The sequence below is a fragment of the Anastrepha ludens genome, chromosome 3 (assembly GCF_028408465.1).
Source record: "Anastrepha ludens isolate Willacy chromosome 3, idAnaLude1.1, whole genome shotgun sequence".
NCBI lineage: Eukaryota > Metazoa > Arthropoda > Insecta > Diptera > Tephritidae > Anastrepha > Anastrepha ludens.
In genome coordinates this window covers 57,477,360-57,502,640 of record NC_071499.1, presented here as the reverse complement: position 1 = coordinate 57,502,640, position 25,281 = coordinate 57,477,360, and the positions used below count along the sequence as shown (strand labels likewise).

Sequence of the window (25,281 nt, the reverse complement as noted above, 5' to 3'; positions counted from 1 at the left end):
AAAAACACTTGGGATCTCCCGGTGCACATCTTGGCGAGATCTAACACTAAACAATAATGAGACATGTCCCATTGCCGATGCGGCGCTTTTATACCACAATTGAGAAAGTAATTCCATTTCATTTTCGTTGTAAGCGACGCGCTGCCGCTAACCGCCACTTGCCGTTAATACTTGCAAGCGGTTTTTGTTGTTATTACTTCCAGCCGCTACTGCTCAGCACTGCTGCTGCTGCTGCTACCACTACTGCTACTGCTGCTGTCTCTTGTTGCGGATTTGATGCCGGCTGCCGAGCGCTATGTTTTGTCGTCAGCGATTTTACTATTTGTTATTTTATCTTTCTTCGTTCCTTGTTGTTGCTGGTATTTTTAAATATTATTTTGAACAACATAAAACTACTTGGCGGAGCGTGTGCTATATATGTATGTATGTATGTAAATGTGATGACAATGATAACGCGAGTATAAGCCGCGTTAAAAGTCGATGCGCATGCGCTCTGAAAAAAAAAATCAACAAAAAAAGCAGCTTACAACTGGTGGTACACTCATTGTTGTTATGCTTCTTGTGTATACTGCAACCAGCTCCATTGAACTTCGCTGACCATTAAAATGCTGTTTGTATGTAGTGAGTGTTTAGTAATTTCTATGTTGAGAGTCAAGTGTCGTTCGCGCATTTACAGCAATGCTGTACTTATACTCATACAGGTGCGCTTGGTTGTGTGTGACGCGCACAGCAGCTCTGCTTCGGCGTTGATTGATGAGCGGTTATCGTTAAACTCTTTAAATTTTATTTCTGTATTGAACTTCGTGCTGCTGCTGGCGCCACAGCGCGCTTTTGTATCTTTGACGACATATTTTTCTTTTCTTCTCTACTCTCAGCGCCAACTCTGCTTTGGATTCTGATAGCTGCCGCGCCATACTTCCATGCATACATATATACATACATACTATCTATACTTTCTTGCTTACTTTCAATGCACGCACTCGTACTCGCCATGCATAGCGCTCGACATTTCTCTGACATGTTTGCATATGAGTGTGTGTGTGTGTTTAATACTATTTAATGTTGTCATTTTATTTGGCATGAATTCATAATAGTTGCGCAGATATGCACATCTCGCGTTACATACATACGTGCATATATTTCCCTCTTAAATATCGGCAACTTAACATGCTCTTAACGTGAATCTGTTTTTTGTTGCCTGCCTTTAATACAGTATTTTCATGTGATACAAATGTGAATATTTGTTGATTTTTTTGTGCTTTTAGGAGGGAAAATACTTTTCTTTAGTACGTGTAAAAGCAGACTTGTAAATTTGGTTGTATATTATGCATTTAGGGTCGCGAATAGACTCCGTTGATTTCACTTCGGATGCAGACAGACATGGCCGAATTAGAACAGCGGTCGATCGAAAATCTTGTTATGATTTAACAGAGAAGCTATAAGAAAAATGGTATCGGTATTAACTGGTCATTGTTTAATAGGCAGCCACGCTAGAAGATTAGGACCCCCTTATTTCTATTTCTGTAGAAGCTGTCTTAATGCAGAAGAAGAGGAAACAGTCAGACACCTTGAATGTGATTGTGAAAGCTTAGCTATGAGGAGGCTGCGCATTCTTGATACAGCATTTTTAACCGATGTAGTGCACATAGCGCATATACTATAAAACTAACGAAGCTACGTTTATTAAAGCTACCGGATGGTTTCAAAAGGAACACGTAGGGTAAGGATAAGCTCCAGTGGTATCACAATGGACCTGCGAAAGGTCTAAGTGTGTCGCTACGACAACCACCCAACCTACCTACCTCACCTTCTTCTTATGTGTTTTACCGAAATCAAGAAGACTGTGCGTACAAGGAAACTTAAAATAATATTTAATATCTGAAACCAAACATTCTAATTTTCATAGAGCAATAAACTTTCAAACTTGATTTCCCAACATTTTCATTTTTATATACTCATGTTTCTTGCATAAGAGGTAACTCTTTTTTTTTTCTTCTTTCTTCCTCTGGACATGCCTACACCAGCGAAGACGACTTTCTTGTATTTTTTGCTCACTTTGCTGGACACTTTGCCCAGTATGGTGATCGTGGTTGACCATCTCAACATTTTCATTTTTGCAGTTTGAAGTTTTCTTTCGTACGACTTTTTTATAGGTCAGCTATCGGCTCCATATAACAAAGTGGGACGCACGGCGGTTTTATAGAGTTTGCCTTTTAGGTGAAGTGGCATTCTTCTGTCACATAGCTCGTGGCATAAGGGGTAACGATATTGAGAAACGCGCTTTTGATTATTACCGTTTTTGATTATTGTTAAGTGACATTTTTCTTCACCGACCGGTGACTCGCTATTTGTCATTAATGATTCTTCTTGGCTAATAGGCTACATATGGTTTTTAAGGCCTACCTACAACAAACCTTAAGGTCTAGTGACATCAAACTCTTAACTACTAATTTTTAATTTTTATATTAGTTAATTGCGTGTAAATGCATGTCTAATTCCTACAAAATGTAAATTGCCATACCCATTTTCGGTTTTGACTTATTTCTGGTGTACAAGTTGAATTTTGATCTTTAGTGTATTAGGAGACTTATAATGGAATTTTATGACAAATATTTTTGTGGTACATTGTAACCTGTTATGTCACTCTGTTATGAGTATTTTTAGTCGTTTTCTATAGAAGAGTCACAAAAGATGTTCCACAAAATGTTCTCCGTTGCTTTTTAGATAGAACAGTCATGGAAAAGCTCCTCATAAAAAGCCATCTAACCTAGGAAAGGGTAACTTCTCTCTTATTCAGGAGGTAGAGAAAGGACAAAGAAGATCATACTGGGACAATCTACCGGGTTTGTCGCAATCCATGATAGGTAGCTTAAACCTAAAACAATTTAAAAATTATGTGGAATTAAATAAAAATAATTTTAGAATCATGAAAGGAATTCTAAGAGGGCATATACTCCACTGGCACTTGCTGATTCTGTAGGAAAGAAGATGAAACTGCCAAACATGCACAGCACTGATGCATAAGCAGCACAAACACCTGACTAAATGTATTTTACCAGAGGTGGAAATAAAACTCAATAAAATACGACAAATAATAAAATTTATTGAGAAGTTGAGCTTAAAGAAATACTCTGAATCTATGAAGCAGGAACAATAGATATTTCAGGTCCCAGCGCTAAATCTCCTCGTTATAATAATAATAAAATTAGAGTCAAAGTACACAGATTTCTCTTCTTAAAATTAACAAAATTTAAAGAAAATCAATGAAAAAATAATAAAAAAATATTCTCGGATTTTACCTCCCCTAAATGAATAAACTCCCGAAAATAACTTACCATGCTGACTATAAGCCTATAAGTATAATAATAATTATTATCTAATAACGTTTGATGGTTCATATTCTCAATGGACATCGAGCCCTGAATCAGTAGAGTGCTAGTCACGCACTTTACCCACTTCGGTTAAGGCTGATTCTCTTATCATCAGAAAGTAAATCTTTACTAAAACATTATTTTTTTAAGCAATTTGTATTATATTTTCTATTCAATCACTTAATTACAATTACTTTTCCCATTAGTTTGTATTATTCCAATTAATCATAATGCTCCTACTCGCATGAGTTAAAATGATGCATGCATTAATAGCATTGTATGTAGACATACATACATATGTAAGCACATTTATTAATAGCTCATATTCGTAAGTATTATATATAGATATCTACTTATCTTAAAGATTAGTTCATAATTACAGGGTTCGGCACTCGAAGTGCAACCAACTTCAGACCACTCGGGCAGCTGATACACCGGCATCAGTTGTCTGTTAGTTGGCTAAATGACAGCTCAGAGTATTCTTTACAAGCGCGCGGAAGCATTTTGCCGAGAGTAAACGTGAAAAAAGAAAATCAGTAATGAATTTCAAACGCAATAGTGTGATTGCATTATATTTCGCTGGCAAATCACAACCAGCGATTGTTCGTGAGCTCGAGCACCTTAAAGTAAATAAAGTTTTTTATTTATCACACCATTGCTCGTTACAATGATACCGGTAGCATCGCGAAACGTCATGGAGTTTGTCATCAAAAGACACAACGCCACGTGAAATGGTTCAAAAAAGGAGGAAGCAACTTGAGCAAAATCCCCGACGAAGTGCAAATCAAATGACGAAAGAACTGAAAATAAATGGGCCGTAGCATCCGCCCCATACTGAAAAATGATCTCAAAGTCAAAGCTTACAAGATCCAAAAGGCGCATGAATGATCTTACACCAAAGCCGCAACGAGTCGGACTTGAGAGAGCGAAGGAGTTGCTTCGCCTAACCGAAAGCGGTAAATTTCGGAACATTATGTTTTCTGACGAGAAATTGAGCAAACTCCCAAAACGATAGGGTTTATTTCATACGAGAATTTGAATCATCGATTGGCCACCAGGAGGCAGCACCCGCCACAGGTAATGTGGCATTTGTTTAGATATTTGTTTAGATAATGGTTTGGGCCGTTGTAACCGCAGATGGGCGCTCTCCAATCGTTTTTATCGAGCCTGGTGTCAAGCTGAATGCGAAATATTATCGGGAAAGTATACTGGAGGTTGCTTTGAAGCCGTGGGCAGACAAACATTTCGGTGGCACACTATGTACGTTTCAACAGGACTCGGCACCGTCTCACAATGCTCGAGTGAACCAAGAATGGCTAAAAAACTATGTTCCGAACTTTATAATCTCCACACAGTGGCGCTCACATTCACCGACGCTCATCCGATGGATTATTCTATTTGGGGCATTTTGGAGAGCAAGGACCGAACTAAAAGATTCACCAGTCTCGAGGCGCTGAAAGAAGCCATTGTCCGTGAGTGGGCCAAAATACCTGCAAGGCACATTCGCGCAGCTTGCGAATCGTTTCTGCACCATCTCAAGGCCATAGTCTAGGCAAAAGGTGGTCATATTGAGCAAAAGTAAATTGATTCTTCGTATTATTTTCACACATTTTACACTTAGAACTGAATAAAAGTAATTTTGCAAACTAAACTAAAAATTATTTATTGGTTACACTTCGAGTGCCGGAGCCTGTAATTAAATAAACCAAAAACAATAAAATATTCTAGTCTTGACAGCTAATTGTCAATTTTGCAGCTAATCTGACATATAGTATGTGAATGAGCAGATTAATTTTTGTGGATTTATTGCGAATCCCTGCATATGTGAACGTACTTTAAGTCAGTGTAGTAGAAAATAAATTCTTTATGGTGATCTCTATATAAATAGTTCGTAATATAAAACCCTACAACCCTATACTCATATACTCTTTATTAAATGTATATCTACATACATATGTATGTGCAGGAACATACATACATATGTATTTACCTCTTTGCTTGCTTTTGTTTATTTAACACACTTGTGTGATAATCTTTTGATTTCATTTGCGCTCTTTGTAATTTGTAAATATTTCCTTTTCATTCTTCAAATTGTCAAAAGGTGTAATAATAGCACACATACACACATTCACCGTTGTAAAAATACTGACTCACAAATTTGTGGTTATTGTTTGTTTTGTTGTTGTGTTTTCTTCTATTGTCGTTCACCTAGTTTCGTTAGTAGGTCAAATATATTCATTGACTTTCAGTATTTTAAATCTATTTGTTTAGATATTTGCATAGCTATCGATAGATTCGATAAATATGTAGATCATTCATTCATTGAAAAAAATGTGGATCATTCATTCATTAAGTTCTTTGGTTTCTCAAAAATTTGATCGGGGGTTTTTTTTTTTTTGTGTTGTGTTTCTTGTTTTTTTTCTTGTTTGTTTGAGTTTTATAAGGCAAATACATACAATTTGAATAAAGACCTATTCATTGTTTTAAAAAGGGTTTATTTATCTCAGAGATTTTCATGCAAATAATATTGGAAAGATTAACTGTGAATTTTTATATGTTTGTTTATAAATCCATGCTTTAAATTATTCTATTCAAATCGCTTAAATCAAAAATATTAGGAGATTTAAAAAGTTTTCAATGTTTTTTACTTCAAAAATTAAATTATCCTTCTGGAAAAAATGTTGCAATCAGTTTTCTAACTAATTTTCAATTCTTGGGTAAATCAATGAGTGCTCATTCATCGGTTCCACTTGACGATTTGTTAAACGGAGTGGAATCGTTGTAGCCACCAGTTTGCACATTTTTTTGCTATCTGCTCCAAGTTTTCGCCTTATCTTTTTTTACTTTTATTTTGGAGGGCTTAACCGACTTCATCCAACACCGAACTATCAAATTCTAACTAACTTTTATTGAGGAGTAATGTTAACGTTTTTCCTAATATTCGTAAAAAGTCTTTGTAAGAGACGGATTATTTATTAGTTGTTTGATCAAACCTTTTCATAGCGAATATGTATTTTTTCTGTGATCAGACATTCTGCTAGGCCAAATTGGCATTCCTAGCCACCACTAGAGTTTTAGTTTTGTTCGTCGAGAGAGGACTTTAGAGATTGCCTACTTAGTTCAAAGTAGCACTTGTTAGCAAGAGAGATTCTACGTTGGATTTCAAGGCTGACATTGTTATTGGTGTTAATGCTGGTTCCTAAGTTCGATGGTAGGCTTTCCAGGTCTAAAGCCACACTGATAAGGTCCAATCAGTTGGTTGACGGTGGGCTTCAGCCTTTCACTCAATACGTTCGCTAGAACCTTATAGGCGATATTTCGAAGACTAATCCCGCCGTAATTGGCACAGATTGCAGGATCGCCTTTCTTATGGAATGGGCAGAGCACACTTAAATTCCAATCGCCAGGCATGCTTTCATCCGACCATATTTTTGCATAGGAGCTGATGCATAGCTCAGCCGGCAGTCCGTCATGATCGGGTAGCGGAACGACAATTCCATCGTCAACGATTGGGGTATCGGGATCTTCACATTCTCTATGACATGCGCAGCTGTCACTATTTAATAGGTTCGAAAAGTGTTCCCTCCATAATTTAAGAATGCTCTGGATGTCAGTCACCAGATCGCCGTCTTTGTTCTTACAGGAAAACGCCCTGGTCTTAAAACCTTCTGTAAGCCGCCGAACTTTCTGGTAGAATTTCGGGTGTTGTTCCTATTGGCCAGCATCTCAAGCTCCTCGCACTTACGTATTTCGGCCTCTCGTTTCTTCTGTCGGATAATACGTCTCTCTTCCTTTCTTAGCTCTCTGTAGGGATCCCACATGGCTCGCGTTACGCCCGATCGCAGCGTGGTTGAAAAGTCTCTCTATCCTCAACGTGTGACTGTTTGGTGTGGTTTATGGTCCGGCGGAGTCATTAGACATTCGAAAATGAAGCTGGAGCAACAGTTACAGTGAATGGATTATGCTATCGAGAGATGATGAACGATTTTTTATGGCCGGAATTGGATGGTATTGATCTGGACAACGTTTATTTGCAACAACATAGCGCCGTCATGTGCCACACAAGCAACGAAACCATTGACTTTTTACGGGAATTACACCTCTTATTGGAAAACCCTTTATGTATAGAGATACTGAAGGAAATTGTAAGGCCGATGAGGTAGCTAGAAAGGGTACTAATCTTGCACTGCTTGAAAACAGAGGAAATATGGTAATTTCTATGGCAACTTGCAATTTATGGATGAAAAATAATATTCTTCAGGAGGCCGATAGGTCATGGAGAGAAGAAAATGCTTGTGTTACAACCAGGTTAATTTAACCGCAAATAGATAACAAAAGGTTAGGAGAAAGCAAGAGAAAGCATCTCAAAAGAAAACATCTCGAAGGACGTGGCTGGTGTTACCGGTCATTGACTGTTAGGTAGGCACTCTTCTAGGCTGGACGTATTTTCTCATGAATACTGCAGAAGTTGTAGAGGCGAGGAAGAGGAAGAAAGAGTAGAACACTATCTCTGTAATTTTCCAGCCTTAGCTAGGAGTAAAGCAATCTTGTTAGGAAAACACTCTTTTGACTCTCTTACGAAACTATCCGGTGTTGGGATTTAACCTATACTACGCTTCATAAGAGCGTCTAAATAGTTTCAATGATGAATAAACACTGAGGTTCCCGTATTACACTGTGGTACGACAACGGACCTACATGGTCTAAAAAAGTTGGCTTTTCTACACCGACTGCCCCAAAAACCTAAACTAATGTAATCGGACACATTGAACAGGCTAGTGCAATGCGTATCCTCTACGCTGCGTTAGGCTAGTTGTTAAACGTAGTTGTAAAACGTATTCTTCTTATCAATGTTTCTACTTTGCTTTACTTATTTGCATTGATCTCACTTTCGCTGGCCAAAATTTTCAAATATCAGCAAATATGGGCAGTTATGTCGTTTGCATACGATTTCATTCTGAACGTTTTTTGCAAATTTCAGCACTCAAAAAATGATTGCTGCCCTCACTTGAAAAAGTACAAATAAAATGATACACTCTTTAGACTCCTTTCACTTCCATGAAAAAACAATTTTGTTTCATTTTTTGCAAGCAAAATGGGGCTTACAAAGCCACTAGTGCGGTTTGTCAATAGCGTCGCAGTCTGCTTCGCTGACATCGCCAACTCTAATTTCAAGTAGTGAAATTGTCCTCAACGATCTTTCTATTTATATTTTTGTTTAATTTTTATATTTTTGTTTTTGTGCCAGTGGCATTTGATCGTTAGCTGTTAGCGATTGAATTTGTGTAGCGAAATTACTTTCCGCATCAGTTCAAGAAATGCCTGTGAAATTCGCCTATTGCTGCAAATTTCCATCGAACTGTAGATTTAATTACATGCCAATGAGCGCAAATTTCTATTAAACACTTGACGGACACCATAAAAAGTGTATGCCCTCCAGTTTTCGGTTGCTACGGCCAAACACTCATCATTATCACCTTACAAGATTTTGTACTTAAGTCGCAAGCGAGCGCGATTATGAGTAATAAAAAGTAGTATATTTTTGAAAAGCAGTACTTGAAATTAAAACTGCTTTTGTTCGTTTTTGTTCGTATACACAAGTGGGTGTTACTTCCACTTCGACCATTCGACATTCACATCTTCGTCGCCGCTTGCACGTGTTCCTACCTAAAGCTTCGATCGCTATTAGTGCCTTTAAAATACAACAATAGTTTCTGCCTGCACCATTTCCATTGCTGCACCTTCTTTAGTTTTTGCTGTGCGCTGTTGTTGTCACAGTTTAAGCCACAAGTGGCATTTCTTCTATATGCTAGCCGGCTTAGCTTGTCCGTCCACTGCGCCTGTGTTGGTATGCATACATATGCACATACATATATGTAGTATTCATACTCTGCCTTTGGCGTCATTGCCATTGTGGCCAGGTTCAGTTCAAATGGTCCGCTAGAAGGCATTTGGTTAATGTTTTGGTGTAGTAATGCAAAGCTTAGCTGGAAGTTGTCGGCCCGTGAGCTCGCTCGGCCACTAGTTGTAATACAATAGTTATAATTTGGTCGTTGTACTGGTTGATCGGCTGTACAGAATACAGTTAGTGGAGTGTGTTGGAACAGGCGTTGTAGTGTGGCTTGCGGCAGCGTTGAAAGTGACAGCATTTATCGTTGGATGTGCTCTCTTCGACTTAGTGGATTTTCTGGATTTTATCTATTGTTCAATGCGCGCACATACAGATGGTTTACGAGTGTAGAGACACATACTTATGTAGGTATGCTTGTAATATGTAGAAATGTGAACTATTGAATGGCATTAAGCAAAAGCACTTTTCTTCTCGTTCAAGAAAAATGGAAAGTGGTTTGTATTGTTTTAAATAATACTCATACAACACCGATTTGAGTATGTAGAAGAAAACTTGATCCTAGATGATCAAAGGTATTTACTATGTCTGTGTGTGTGTGTCTACGTATGTAAAAACAAAGTTACATAGATTTCTGCTTTTGTAATTGACACGGGCATTTCAGTAACCTACATAAAGTTCATATGAAATGGACTATTAATAGTATGATTTATATACATATATACGTATACATTTATATACAAGGTGGCGCAAAATTAATCATTTGAATTAGATAATTTTGTTTTTGAATTACTTCTAAGCTAAATAAAAGGAAAAAAAGTGATTTTGAGTGGTGCAAATCTTTATTTTGACCTTTACGCGCTGCATTGCCTCTCTTTTTGCATACTGCAGCTGTCTAGTTCACATTCAATTATAAATCTACCATTAGGATGCATTTGTGTAGATATTTCATATAGGACTAGTTGCAACAGTAATGAGACCCTGACCCTCGACAATGGAAGTACAAAAACAATTTTCGTAAAATATGTAACTCATTTGGTAGTTAAGAGGTTAGGTCACTACTATAAGGGCCAAAAAATGTGTCTATTTTTGGATTTTGTTTTATTTGCCAGTGGGAAATCAAATACATTCTGTCAAAAAAGTACCGGGAATTGTTCAATAAAACGCAAAATAATTGTTTAGTCATCAAAATTTATTTTGTCGCCTTCAAAATAGGCTCCATTCAAAGCAATACACATACGCCAACGTTTAGTCCAGTCATCAAAGCAACTTTCAAACGCATTTGAAGAGATCCTCTTCAGCTCCTTCAACGAATTCTCCTTAATGGCTTCTATCGACTCAAAGCGGCGTCCGCAGAGTGGCAATTTAAGGGAAAATTAATTGAGAAAGGGAAAAAGTCACAATGGGCCAAATCCGGTGAATACGGTGGTTGTTCGTTGATATTTGTCGAGTTTTTGGTTAATAACGTGTTCACAATATGAGCCTTGTGAGACGGTGCGTTATCATGATGCAAGATCCATGAGTTTTTTTTTCCTCAAATTGGGCCGTTTCCTAAGCCCATTCTCTCTCAAACCTCGCATAACTTCCAAATAATATTCTTTGTTTACCGTAGAACCATTTGGAACGAATTCCGAGATTCCGAGTGCACAACACCCTGATAATCAAAGAAAACGAGTGTCATGACTTTCACTTCTGGCCGACTTTGAAGTGGTGCTTGGGGTTTCAGCTCATGTGGATAGCGCCATTCAGCCGCCAGTTGACTGGTTGACTGGTTTGCATGTCAAACTCAAATACCCACATCTGATCACCTGTTATGATGCGCTGGCTAAACATTGGGTCCGCATTCACTTACTCAAGCATGGCTTCAGCCACCTTCTTCCGATGAATTTCTTGAAAGAAATCCAACTCACTTGGAACGAGTCGAGCAGCCACGCGTCTCATGCCCAATTCATGGGCGCCTCATGTAAAATGTTGCGAATTGATTCGTGAGACACGCTAAGGTCTCGAGCTACTCTCTCAAACTTTAATGATGGTTTTCCAGCACCACTTCCTCGACTTTGTCGACGTTTTCATCCGCTGAGGACGTTGATAGGCGACCAGATCGGGGCAAACCTTCCATGACTTCTCGGCCCTCTGCAAAAGCCTTATACCACTCGTAGACCCGTGATAACGCACACTCGCCATAGGCTTTCTGCAATATTTTCAACGATTCGGCACACCCGTTCAAAACACAAAATTTGAGACAAATTCTTTGAAACGAACAATTCCTGATATTTTTTTGACAGAATGTAAACAAAAATTCTGAAATAAATTTTATATTTCTTGATATTCGCGTTAAAGGCTTGATTCATTAATAGATTGTTCGCATGACATCAGTCCTTCACGACATTCCACAAAAAAAACAGCGGCTTCAAAGTGCAGCACCGAGATGGCCAATTGACATCACTAAGACTGGCTATCTCGCATGGCGCACCGTCCTGCTGAAACCTAAAATCGTCCAAGTTCATGTCTTCAATTTCCGGCCACAAATAATCGTTTATTATGCCTTTGCACCGCTTATCATCGACCGAAATGATCTTTGCAGGAGCATTTTAAAACAAAAATGAGCCAATGATGCCACCTATTCGTGCCTCTATGCGAAATGTAATATTATGTAAATTAAAATTTCAAGTCAATCGTTCCAGTTTTGTTTCCGTTGTGATTCTCCCCCTTCTCTGGGGAGACTCCCTTCCCGATGCTACCTTCTGCATTACTTCGAGAGGGCCCAAAACGACGTCAATAAAATGGACCAGTTCTATTTACCCACAACTGGGTCCACCATGCTTGTAACCAGCTTCATGCTATAGGCTCGTCTTCTTATGCCTATATCTGTGAGGCTTCACTGTGTTGTATTACCTCGAGGTCTATATTTTTTCTCCGTAATACGTTTTCAGCATATCTTTTAACCGCATTCCACTTATTCTCGTATTCGATCATCTTGCCGATCACGTTGGTCGGCGCGATGTCCCCACTTTGCTCCCTCAGAGCACCTCTTTCCACGAGCCATCTATCGCAATTGAAAAACCTTTGTTCGGTGTCATCGTTCGGTGCTTCGCTGTATCTGCACCTGGGGTCACTTACCTCATCCTTGCGGTATTGGTACTTTCGGAAGTATCCGTGAGGAACTGAGTCATGAAATATCCCACTTCCCCGAAGTTCCTTCATACCCGTTTACGTATTGTAGGAATCAGCTTCGCCGTCCATCTGCCACTCGCTTCAGTGTCTCATTGGTTTTGTCACCGTTGCCTTGTTTGGTATCTCCTTTCCCCGGCGTTAGTCGTGACGCGTTTTTTCCTAGAATACTGCGCTGGTACTGGAGGCATCCTTCCTCTGAATCCTAATGTTAGTGTATCCGTTGCCTTTTGCGGGGCTATCAGATTTGGCATTCTTGAACGCAGTGCGGGCTGGTTCGCTACCAGCTGCATTTCGAGTGGATGCGTTCTTTGCCAGCGGATTTTTGCTGTAGGCTACTTCTTCTGAAGGCTGCTCCTGGATCCACGTTGTCATTTCGACCATCTCCGCTTCCTTCTTCTATGTTTTTCTCGAATGTTTGTTTTGGATTTTTGTTACTCATATTCAATTCTTTAGAGTACCGACTTCAGACCGCTGTCCTCACACGAAAGTGCAGTTTCTCTAAGTGTCCCCATTGTTATCACTGCAAACAGAGAGACCATGCGAGGGTTTACTCTGCGCTGCATGGGCAATAGAGTTCAGAGCCAGGACAGGAATTAGTCAGGATTTCTCAACTGAGCCTGCACCACCAACTTAATGGTGATGTGTAAGGAACGTACCCAAAGGTTTGCCAGAGTTTTAACGGGACGGAGGCGCTTGTAGCATTAGCCCATCAGCCATTTTGTTGAGTAGTCACCCTACTGTACGAGGTGATAGAATGCGACTTTCACCAGCCCATAAACTGTCTAATATGAAATATTTTCCAGTATACCGTAATCAGGATCTTACTGGTATCGATCCTGATGAGCTTCACAGCAGCCCTGCCGCTGGAGGTTCTCGGGGTGTGTGAGGTCTTTCGAGCTGAGCTCCCTCCCTCTCCTGCCGGATTTTAGTCGCCTTTTACTTACCGCGGATGTATTCTTTTCCCCGACCCGCGTGGGCAGTATTACTTTTTATGAGAAAGCTTTACATTCTGTTTCATAATTTCTGCAACAATACCAACGTCACCCGTTTTATTTTCACGCGTAAAATTTTGACATTCTAGTGAAATGACTGTCAAAATTTTACGCGTGAAAATAAAACGGGTGGCGTTGGCATTGTTGCAGAAATCACAGTTTAAAATTTTTCACTGCGGAGTAGAAATAAAAGAGGAAAACTAGGTTTGTTTTGTTGTTTTTAGTGCAAAATTAAGTTCAAATAAAACGAAATTGTTGATCGGCTCGGAATGATTGGTTCGGGGTGAAATAACTTCGCAATATTTCGGCCGCTAATCAGCTGAGTATCAGCAACAGGCCATCAAAAAAGTAACAAGGGTCGCAGTATTGCTGTAATTATTGAGTGCGGCGCACATACTTTACATTTGCCTTTGTATCTGTACTATTCAAATATAATTGTGACTGGCTCAATTTTAATTGACTCATCATTATTCATTTCCCAAAGATTTGAAAATGCGGGCGGTGAAAATATAGCCTTCGTCAAAACGCCCTTTCTTTTGTAAAAATGTGGCTAATAGCGGACATTGATTTGCAGCTACGAAAATCTTCTGCATCTTCGCTTTCACATTCTGCACGCTCAGCATACCGAATTCTTCAGATTCATTTGCATGCATACATACATACAAACGTTTGTAAATGCTCCAACAGTTCATCATCGCTGATTTAAAATTTTGGGCACACTTTTGAATATAAATCTCTTTAAATAAAAGTAAAGCCAACTGATGCTGGCCAATGCTAACGGACGTGCATAGGTGTAGCATACCACGGCAACGAATACATTTTTAACAGCTTGCGTTGGTAATTCTGGTCTTCACAGTCTTCAAAAAAAATTGTTTTGTAAAAATGATTTCCCTTTTTATTGTTGTTTGAAAATTGTCAACTATCAACTAAAGCCATGAATCAGGAACTAAATCTATTTTTCTTTTTGTCTTCTACTGGTTTTGCTTGTTTACAGATGGAGGAAATCACCGAAGGTATCGATAACATTGAACTAATGTTGAATGAGGAGGGGCCGCCCATGGAGATAAACAATAAACCTTCCGTTGACTCGAACGCCGTGCATGTGAATGAATTGTCGGCGCATAATTTCACCAAACAAGGGGACGAAGTGGACGACGTGGTCGATGTAGATGCGGATGATAATGCCGATACGTTGAGCGCAAATAACACAAGTAGTTCTCTAGGTGGAAATACAGCAGAAAATGCCACCAATAGCCGCAACAACACAGCCAGCGTATACTCGGGGCATTTGTCAGTGTCGTCGTCATCATCTGTTATGTCTACGTCGTTGCACAACGCGTCGCATATGAAAACAAATCAAAGTGAACATGCCAGCGTAAACGTGATGGCACGCCGACCTAGTTGTGATGCGCCGCTCCAACAGCAACAGCAACAACCACAGCAACAGCAACCTGTCGCCGCACAGCAAACGCATAGCGCCATCTATGCATCACAATCCTATGCACAACTCATTGGCGGCAGTCCGGCACGTCGCAGCCCATTCAACTTTAACGCCATGCAATACACCAGTCCCAGCGTGTTGGAACGCCGTAATTCGAGCGGATACAGTACTGGCGCACAACGTTCCTCGATGACAACCCCGGATAGCGGCATCAGCCAAACGCAATCATCTCATTCGTGTACGCCTGGTCCCTACAGTCCGCATCGGACCATCTCGACACCCATACCAGCCAAAACGTACTGTGACAAGTCGGTCAATTCTTCGCCGAAACGCATGCGCTCAGCACTCACCTCGCCAATTGAACCCTTTGCGGCGAATGCTGGACGAGAGCATGCGCTCAAGCAGGAGATCGAGCAGTTGCAGGAGAAATTAAAAGATACCGAGGAGCGTTTAAAATCGTTGCGTATACAACACGATTCCCTATCACAGTTACATCGCGATTTGCGTGAAAGCAATACCAAACTACAAGAGGAGTCTGAAATACTTAAGTTGGATGTGCAACATCTGAACGAATGTGCCAACATATTGCGTACCGAGTTGCAAACGGCACGTGCGGATCGCAATGAAGCGCTTGAGTTGCAAAAGTCATTGCAGAGTGAGTTGGATGAGAGCCGCCAGGAGAAGAAGCGCACGCAGGAGCTGAAGGACAAAGATGCCAAAACAATACAAGATCTGCAGCGGCAATGCCGTGAAATGGAGCGCATACTGATGCGCAAGCACCCAGACTCGGTGTCGGCGTTAATTGGTGAGATAATTTTTAATATTTTGGATTTCGTTTGAAATCTAAAAATGCTGTATTCAATTTTGTTTTATTTTCGCACTTAGTCGCTTCCAAAAACCCCGGGAAATGTGCAAATAATGACCAAGAGAATTTGAACAGTCGTAAACTCTTGGAGCAGCGTATTGCGCAACTGGAATCAGACGCCAGAGAACAAGACTTAAAAGCGCAACAAATACTCGCAAATGTGCAGGCGCGCTTCAATTCGGTGCAGGCCAAATATGAAACTCACATTGCCGATCTGGAGACACAGGTGCTAAGGTAAGTTACAACAAATTCTATTATTATTTTATTTTATTACATATTTCGAGTTTTGCGCTCCCACAGCCTACAGGAAATCAATACAAAACTAAACGAAAAGATCGAGTCGCAAGTGCGCACTTTGGACTATTTCGTCTCCAAGAAAGCTGAGAATTTCTACAACAATTGCACGCAAACAGATGCGAATCTCGTTGAGGTTGAAAATGAGGCAGGGTGCAGCGGTGATGTGACCAAGCGCGCCAGCTTAAATACGACGTTCAATGCAAACAGCACCAGCGCCTGCTCCAATGTCAACGCTAAAGCCAACAGCAGCAGCAACAGCAACAGCACAATCGGCACACAAACAACCGAAACGAAGAACACGCGCGATCATAGCACCAATACCATTGGCACCTCCAGCGCCGTGCATTCAGCAAGTTCAAGTACCAGTAGCACCGCCAATTCAACGCCCAACACCTCACGACCGAATTCAAAACAAAGCGGCATACGCAAACCACTAGCCACTGCAATGGGTTCACTCGGCTCTGCTTTGGTCTCGAAACTGCCCGTCTCACATTCGGATTTGACCATTTCCGCGCACCACGCAGCGGCCAAGGAGGACGCGCACCTGTTGGCCACCATACGAGGCATGCGCGTTGATTTGGCGATGAAGGACAAGGCAATGCAGCGATTAACGCGCGAGTTGGAGGAATGCAAGAAGACAATAAAGAAGCTGCAACGCGAGAAAGAGGGTGAGTATATATTTCTACGATTTCATAAAAACACGCATGCATAAATATGTATGCGAGTGTGTGTGTGTGAATTAGTGAAGGAATGCATGTGCAGGCGTTCATTGTATCGATAACACCAAAGTTGTCCACTAATTGACGTATTCGATTATTTAATGTTTTGGTGGCGCGCGCGATGCGCATTTGTGAATTCCCACTGTTATTAATGGACTTTCTCTGCTCAATCGAATACACGTCCATAGAAATGAGGTATTAATTACGGCTATCGTATGTTAAAATGTTCAAATAATCCATCAAACGCAAGGCTTGTGCAACACACATGCGCGTGGCATCTTGCGGCGTAGTGAAGGTGCGTCTCCATTCAATTACCTAGGCGCTATAAAAGGCGCATGCAAAACGCAATTGGCATATGTAGCGCACCTGTTTAGTTTTTGTTTTATTAGCCATTAGCGCACCTTTGTCACGTGTGTCGCATTCAAATGTGCGGTCGTGGTCGATGTCACCGCCGACGGCAGCTGGCAAACTGCTTATTGTTCCTGTGTACTGCACGGGCTACAAATTTGGTATTATGTCAGCGACCGCAAAGCTGCTGGAAGCGAGCCAACGGAGCAGCATAGCGCATTGATCATCTCCATTTGGGTTCGACTATTGTTATTGGCCGCTTCTATGTGTGCGTTGTTTTATTTTTAGGTTTTTAATTTTTTTTTTTTTGAGAGCGGCTGTTGATTGTCGCTACAACAAAGGGAAAAGTTTCTTCGTTTAAAAGCGAAAGTAGCAGACATGGATTTTTAGAGTTTCTTTGACAGTGTAACATTGTTTTTGTTTTGTAAATTTATTACCGGCTTATTTGGCAAGCGTTTTTGTTTTGTTTTTGTTTTTTAATTAATTCTCTAGTTTTTAAATGTTTTGACTTTATTTTGTAAATTAAACGCGGTATCTGTTATATAAGAATTTGGTATTTATGCGAATAAGTTGTTTATTAGTTTAGAAGCAGTTAAATTTTTAATGCAAATTGCCGATTTGCGTTGTTTTTATAGTAGGTGGGAAGAGAAACTGAAATTGTAAACTAACACAACTGTGAATAAGGGTGAGTGGCAAAGATCTGCATTAAAATATTTAAATGGTTGAAGAAAACAAAAACAAAATAGAATTACATAAATTCTTAAGTGCAGAGAGGATATAGAGGTAACTTTAGAGCATCTTCTGTGTTTCTGTCCGGCATTATCAAAGCCGCGCTCGAAATGCCTGGGAGCTCCACAGTTTGATTGTCTAGAATATATTTTAAAAATAGATCCTCCTGCGTTGCTTAGGTTTGCCAAAAGCGTTGACATCCTACGTGATGTCTACTTTAAATCTTAATAAAGGACAGCCTCCATTTGGTATCGCTAGAGACCAAAATATCCATGCTTGGTTTAATGCCAGCCGGGTTAACCTAATCTATCCTAGCCTACATAAATTATTGCAGTTTAATTTTAAATTAATCAAATAATTGAAATACCAAATTAATGTTAGATTGTAGTCCATATTTGTGGAAAGTGATAGCTTAGGTTAAGTTGACCTGGCTGGCTGAAAGTCATCACATAGACCTACTGGTCCTTAGTGTTACCAGATGGTTCGGCCTGTTCGTAAAAACATCTTGTAATAGGTCTGCGTATTTTGCAAATCTAAGTAAACTCTGAAACTCTAACCGCGAGATATAAAATTGTATTTCATTCAAAATTAACACCGGCCCTTGAAACTTAACCACCCTTTATAAAAATAATTGAAGTTTCATATAAAAAAAAAACAATTTCGCGCATTCGTTGGACTAATGAGTTGCTCAACAAATTTTGCGGTTCGATAAGAAAAACACAATTTTATGGTTTGAAATGCACTTTGTTACTCATTATAATCTCCCTGAACATCAATACAAGTGTTCCATCGAGATTCCAGTTCATGAATTCCATCCCTGCCACAGCTTTTATGAACTCATCATTTGATGAAAAACGCTTTCCACGCATGAATTTTTTTGAGTCTGAAAACAGATGAAAGTCGCTAGGGGCAAATATGGTGAATGCTCCAAAACTTCGAACTTTAATTCGTGGATTTTAGCTATTGTTAAAATGGTCTTGTGACACGGTGCATTGTCCGACGCACAAAATCGACTTTATCCTTTCGAAAACGCTCTAAATGTTGCTGAGAAAGTCGCATTCGACTGTGTTTTTGATCCATTGCCATGATTCAATAATAAAAGGTTTGCTCAGTAAGCAGCTTATCGGAGGAAAAGTAAAATTTGTAGAAAAAACATTTCATTTTCAAAATGGTCTGCTTACGAGCAACAACTGGCTAAAGAGTTTTCATCGGTATGTTCAGTACTATGGTAGTATGACATGGAATACATACCGCTTAACCGAGATCGCTGAGTGGTGAATTTACAAAGCTTTACCATATTTCTTATGATGTGGGGATTTAGACGGAATTCATATTTTGCAAAGAGCATTTCCCAAAGAGTTACGACAGGGAGAATAATTGGGTAATCCCGAGGCGATCGGTAACATTGCATACCTTATTATAAAAAAGTTGGGATTGACGGAACTTATTTCCAATGAGCCCACGTTCCCATGGATGGATGAAGTGTCCAGAGGAGGCTTAACAAAGCACAGTACCAGCATGAAAAAGTTTCTCATAAACAACCATCTACCGGAATCGGCTTAAAACTGTAGGTCCTTCCATTTGTGGAATAACATCAAGACGCACACCACAAATAGGAGGAGAGGCTCAGCCAAACACCCAACAGAAGTGTACGTGCCAATTATTTATTTATTTTTAACAAAATAGTTTCATATTGGCAAAACTTCGCATCTTTGCGATAATTTTTTAATTGAAAAATTAATTCACAAAATAAAATCTTGGATTAAGTAAAATAATTTCTTGTTTTAATATTCGACTTATCTATTTACGCTAATAAATTCCATTTGTACCATTATTTTCATTAAAATATTAATTAAAATTAATTTTTTAAATCATTTCCAAGTTTGTTTCCATTTAAGTAAGAAAATACTTTTTTGGTGCCATTTTTACCAAAAAATATTTACTATTTTCCACTTTTTTCACCTTCTTAAATACAACCTTTTGTAAGGGAGTGTCAAAAATCGAATGTCACTAGTGAACAAACCTTTAATAATTGAATCATGATCCATTGCTAGCGAAATTTTTCTAAAAATTCTGATAAAAAAAGGTTGAAATGTTGATGAAATTTTTTTGAATTTTTTCATAATTTGAAGCTTGGATTTATATAGTTTTTGTTGTATATACATATATTTAATATTAATATTTAAACTATTTAAAATTGGATTTATTTGCCGCGGCCTGCATGTAGGGCTTCTGCTTCGACTAGTCACCTCCATGTGTTCGATAGCCTGCCGCAACTGCGACTCTCTTGTGAGTTTCAGTCTAGAGCTGCTGCTTTGGAGATGCCTCCATTGGGTTTCTTTAAATTATGGCTAATTTATTCACTTCCAACGTCGAATTTCGAGGTTGACAGGAGTTTTATTTGTTGTAGTATGAACTATATTTTTATGAAAAAATAAAAAATAAAAGAAGCAAACAAATTGTCAAAACTTGTCAGGATGTAATCCATTTTCTTTACTTTTTTGAATTGCGCCCCATGAAAATTGCAAACTTTTCTCTATTAGAGCGAGTGCCGTCTAATTCTCAGAGACTTGCTTGCAGGCTAATTCTTGCAGGAAAAGCACATGAACGCATAAGCTACATTCGATTATATAATATACATACATACGCACACCCACATATCAACCGCCTACACTAACTCGTACTAACCGCCTTCTCTTCTATTTCTATCTTTCGTCTAGCACTTAAATCAGATAAGTCGCAGTGGAACAGCTATACTTGCCTGAATATTTCACGACGCAGTCACGAGCCACAGCATCACAGTCAAGCGCATAGCGAGCAAATGCCAGCCACCACAGAGAGTCAAGCGCTGCGGGAAGCGCAAAACAAACTTAAGCTACTGGAATCAGACTACAGAGTACTACACGATAAGCGTTTAAGCGATGTAAGTGCAACATGAGCGTGACCCTCAAGTTAATTTTCACTAGCTGCAGTGATTTTCCTTAAAAAAAAACTAAACACTTTGAAATATCTCCATATGAACCATTTTAACGCTCACTTTTATTTACTTCATTTCTTTGCTTATTATTTTCTTATTTTAATTAGTTGAAAACGCTGCAAAGTGCCCATGAACGTGAGTTGGCCTCGTGTCATGAAACGGTGCGCGTCTTGCAGCAGCGCCTAAACGAACGCGATGAAGCGTTTGCAACACAAAAGCGCCGAAAATTACCAGTCGACTACTACGCGTTAAAAGCCAAGGTGAGTGGGACGAATGGTACTGATGTGGTGCATACCAAAAGCATTGACAGCAACAACAACCACAATGAATGTCTAGGCCCTGTGCAGTAAAGACGATAAAAGAAGTTGATGAAAAAACGCAATTGAATGCGACAAAGCGCAAGAGAAGCATAGAAATAAAAAGAAGAAACAAAAAAGAAAAAAAAACATCTTATGGAATGCAATAATTTGCCAAAAGTCATAATGAATCAGTCAAAGGCAGGCGTGCCATATGCAACATCTGTATGACGTACTTATCAATTAATTTACTAGCTTTTGTTGGAGTTAATGTGATTTTTGTTGATTTTTAATTGCCGTATAATTTTTTCTTAACACTTTTCTTGTAGTTTATTTTTAAAAATCTACGATTTATGATTGTTATGAGATTTTGTGTCATATTTGCTTTTTTTTTTGTTTTTGTTTCTTTATTTTTGTTTTTGCCCTTTTTAACGGCTTTTAAAGCGGTATTTTTTATGTTTGCTTTACTTTGTTAGCGCTTCCTTCCGCTACTGCTTTGATTTAATTGTGTTAACTGTTTATTTGCCGTTACGCATTTTTTCCGCTTTTACGCTCATTCATCACTTAATTTATAAGCAAAGCTAATTACTTTTACGTAACTATCCACTTACACGCATACAATTTATCGCTGCTGCGCTTCTTCCTTCAAAGTTCGATCTCGGCGTCAATGCGTTACTACCCGGCCATAAATACGTATTACGAAATAACTTTTTCTAGTTAAATGCATCTTTGTAATTATGCCAGTTATGATGATGAACATTAAAATTTTTATGATGGAAATTTAATTTGTACACATTTGACAGACATTTTGTGGGTTAATTGCCGCTTAATAATTTTTTTCATTTCTATTCCTATTTTTATATTATCTTTAATATTTTGTTTACATTTTTTATTACATAAACGCAGGTATCGTCGTTGGAGCGGCGTCATTCGGAGCGTGAGGAACGTTTGCGGATGCTGGTAGACGCGCTGAGCAAAGGACGTCTAACAGGCGCCATTGAAGATCTGCTCGGCGACAACAATAACCAGCGAAGTACCTAAAAGCGAGCATAAATGCAACCAATCACTGCACAACAATAACAAAACGAAAGAAAAACCCCATCATTTAGCCCCATATTGACTTTTAGCTGCTCTTAAGCACCCTGTAAATGATGCTTACATTACATAGATTGCCCATGACGCAAGTGAAAAAATAAATGCTCAGTATTAAGCGTCAGTGCCGCCCGCCCATGGTTGCGCGCGCCCCTACACAACGCCCACTTTTAAAGTACAACTTATAGTTTTAGTTGTAATATTTTAAAATTAATTTAAGTCCTCAAGTTGGTGGTGAAAAATGTGAAATTCCGAAATTCAGAAATTCACCTGTTGCCAGTTTTTAATTAACGATGCAATACTTTTATTTTCATATATCGCAATGCGCAACAATAATTTGCCATCCAAGCAATTGAGAAAATCGAAAAAAGACGAAATGCTGTAAACGCCCGTAAGGCATGAATTTTATTTAAGTAAATATTCTTAAGCGTTATTTATATCAACAATTGCAAATTGTCCATAAAATTATTTTGCAAAATAAACAGCAATTAAAAATTGTCCACAAAGCGCTTGAAAGCAAAACCAAATTCGACTGAATTTTTACACATTCCAAAATACGCATAGGAGGAAATGCGTAACCCACTTGTAGGGTGCGTTGGATTTTAATTAGATGTAGATTAGATGTGTGTATTTTAGCTATAAAGTTAAAAAAAAAAAATATTTTCTTAAAATGCGAATGTTGATGAAGAACGTAAACTTGCGTAAAAAATAGGTGCATAATTGCTTACAATTTGCAAAGGACCTGGATGAAATGAAAGTTTATTTTTAAAAATGAAATAAAATGAACGAAATAAAACGATTTACTAGACTCTCCTAAATATTTTAAGGGGTTTTCAAAAGTGACGCCTAGATGTCAGTAGTGAATAATTCCTAGACGGTAACTTTTTTATGTCATATTTGACATTTGTCAAAACTTCTTGTTAAAATTATTGGAAATTATTATGAAAATGGTCGATGTTTAAGGGGAACGCCACTGTGAGGGGTCAAAAAATAGTCGATTTTTGGGATTTTTTTTTTTGTAAGTAGGAATGATTATTCGAGGATCGGACAAAAGGCAATTTATTATATATGTATTAAACTATGTTGATGTAAATTTTTATTAAAAAATATTGAAAATTGATAAATTTAGGAAAATAAACGTAACGAGTTAAAAAAAAATTACGTCATCTGGAGGCAGCGATACAGCAATCAAAGTTTATCAATCTACACAATAGTGGCTATCGTTGTACGTAGCCGTTTTTTTTTTTTTTTTAGACATATGGTGGTGATTTCGATTGTGTTTTGCACCATTTTTTTATTTTAAACAGGCCCAAAAAAATAGTTATTTTCAAAATTTTGAAAAACGGCTACGTACAACGATAGCCAATGCGATAACAAAAATTTTGAAAAAAAAGAAAATTAAAATCGGTTCATTAGTCTTCAAGAAATCGTTGCCACCGTATCAAAAAAAGTCGTTTCGAGAAAAACGCGTTTGAAATAAAGCATGGTAACGTAAGAGCACCGACGGGCGCTCACTTCAGTGCACATAGAATCTGGAATAAAGCGATTTTCGCTTTTTTACCACATTTTCTTGAGTAGTTATACTAACAATTTATGCAAAATAAAATCGGTTTTTTTAATTTTCACAGTGGCGTTCCCCCTTAAGAACAACCAATGGCAAAATTTGAAATTAATTCGGTGGAAATAATGAGTTGAATGAATCAACAATTCGAAGGTTGGTGAAAAAATTTCAAGAAACTGGTTGCGTCGAGGATAGAAAAAGGACTAGCAGACCAAACACTGGACGTTCTGTTGAGAGTGCAAAGTGTTGCTACCATCTGCATCGATATCTCGATTAGGTTTTCTCTAGGTTTTTTCTACGTATTTCGATTAGGCATTCATGAATGTGTGACGGATTTTACCTGTTCGCATAGTGTTCGCATAGTGGATATTGAAATGATGCAATTTTTCACATATAATTGAATAAAAATTTGAATAAAAATAGCGAAACCTTAAAGAGTTTATTTACATGTTTTATTTTAAAACATCTATGTAGTCGCGTCTTTTGAAAACCCCTTTATAAGCCACCACATATTGAACCCTTTTGACTATTAAGTATTCATTCTATTACAAAAACCATTATAGTACAAGTTTCAAACTTTGTACAAAATTTATAAAAATTCCACAATTTTTCAGAAATTTATTTAATCAGAGTTTTTGAAAAAAATTTGGTTTACTTTTTTTTCGTCCCTGACTGAGAATTCCGCCCTCTTAGGGATAACGATTTTAAAATAATATATAACAATTTGATGAGAGAATTGAAGCAATAGGTTTTTTGTGGCCATGATGGGAGGAAGGACTTTCCCAGTACGGCTTTTTATTTGGGAAAATATTTTCTACGACTTTTTATCCTTTAAATCTTTTCACATTAGGCACTCTTCGAAAATGTTTTTTTCTTATTTGACATCATCTTCTTATGACACCTTCTACCGCAAGATGTAATCCTGAACCAAAGAGGAGAAAGCTCTGCTATTAAGCTTTCACTAGGTGTATAAGCTTTAAGCTATGACGAATGAACTTTTTTTTCACGGAGAAAATGAGAAACGTCGTCGGAAAAAATTACCAAAAATCAACGCACCCAAAGTTTTTTAAAAAATTATTCTGAGTAAAAATTTTGTTAAAATGCAAGTAATCGTAACATAATAATGTCAAAGTCAAGCAAACACTCGACTTTTTTGTCATACGGAAGAAATAATCCAACAAAGGCAGCAAAAAAAATATCACAAATCAGCGCAATTTGCGAGCTGCTCCAAACTTGCACTTTATTTTATAAAAAATCAATGGGTTATTAAACTGCACTCTCCAAATTTGCGTAAAAAATTTGATTACAAAGTTTGAATTTTCGATGAAAATCTGTTAGCCTTTTTTGTTTTATTTTGCAAAAGGTTTGAAACTTGGATTTATTTGGTTTTTGTAGGAGACTAAACTAGCTTTTATAAAAAAATTATTTCATTAAATAACAAAAAACAAATTGCTCTTTATTTTAGAAAATTCTAAGGGCCATTAAACTGCATTCCTCAAATTGTTCAAACAAATCTGATTAAAAAGTTTGAAATTTTGACGAAATTTTGTTGAATTTTTTTTATTTTCAAG

The 25,281-nt window shown here is 38.3% G+C and overlaps 1 protein-coding gene across 1 annotated transcript; it reads left to right on the top strand.

The window, feature by feature from the left end:
• Positions 1-56: 56 nt before the first annotated feature.
• LOC128857520 (centrosomal protein of 162 kDa-like) lies at positions 57-22,142 on the top strand. Its single transcript, XM_054093270.1, has 7 exons — positions 57-107; positions 14,380-15,631; positions 15,712-15,925; positions 15,992-16,656; positions 20,505-20,707; positions 20,869-21,021; positions 21,964-22,142. Exons 1-7 carry the CDS (start codon positions 57-59, stop codon positions 22,096-22,098), a joined length of 2,673 nt encoding a protein of 890 aa, XP_053949245.1. The 3' UTR covers positions 22,099-22,142.
• Positions 22,143-25,281: the final 3,139 nt, after the last annotated feature.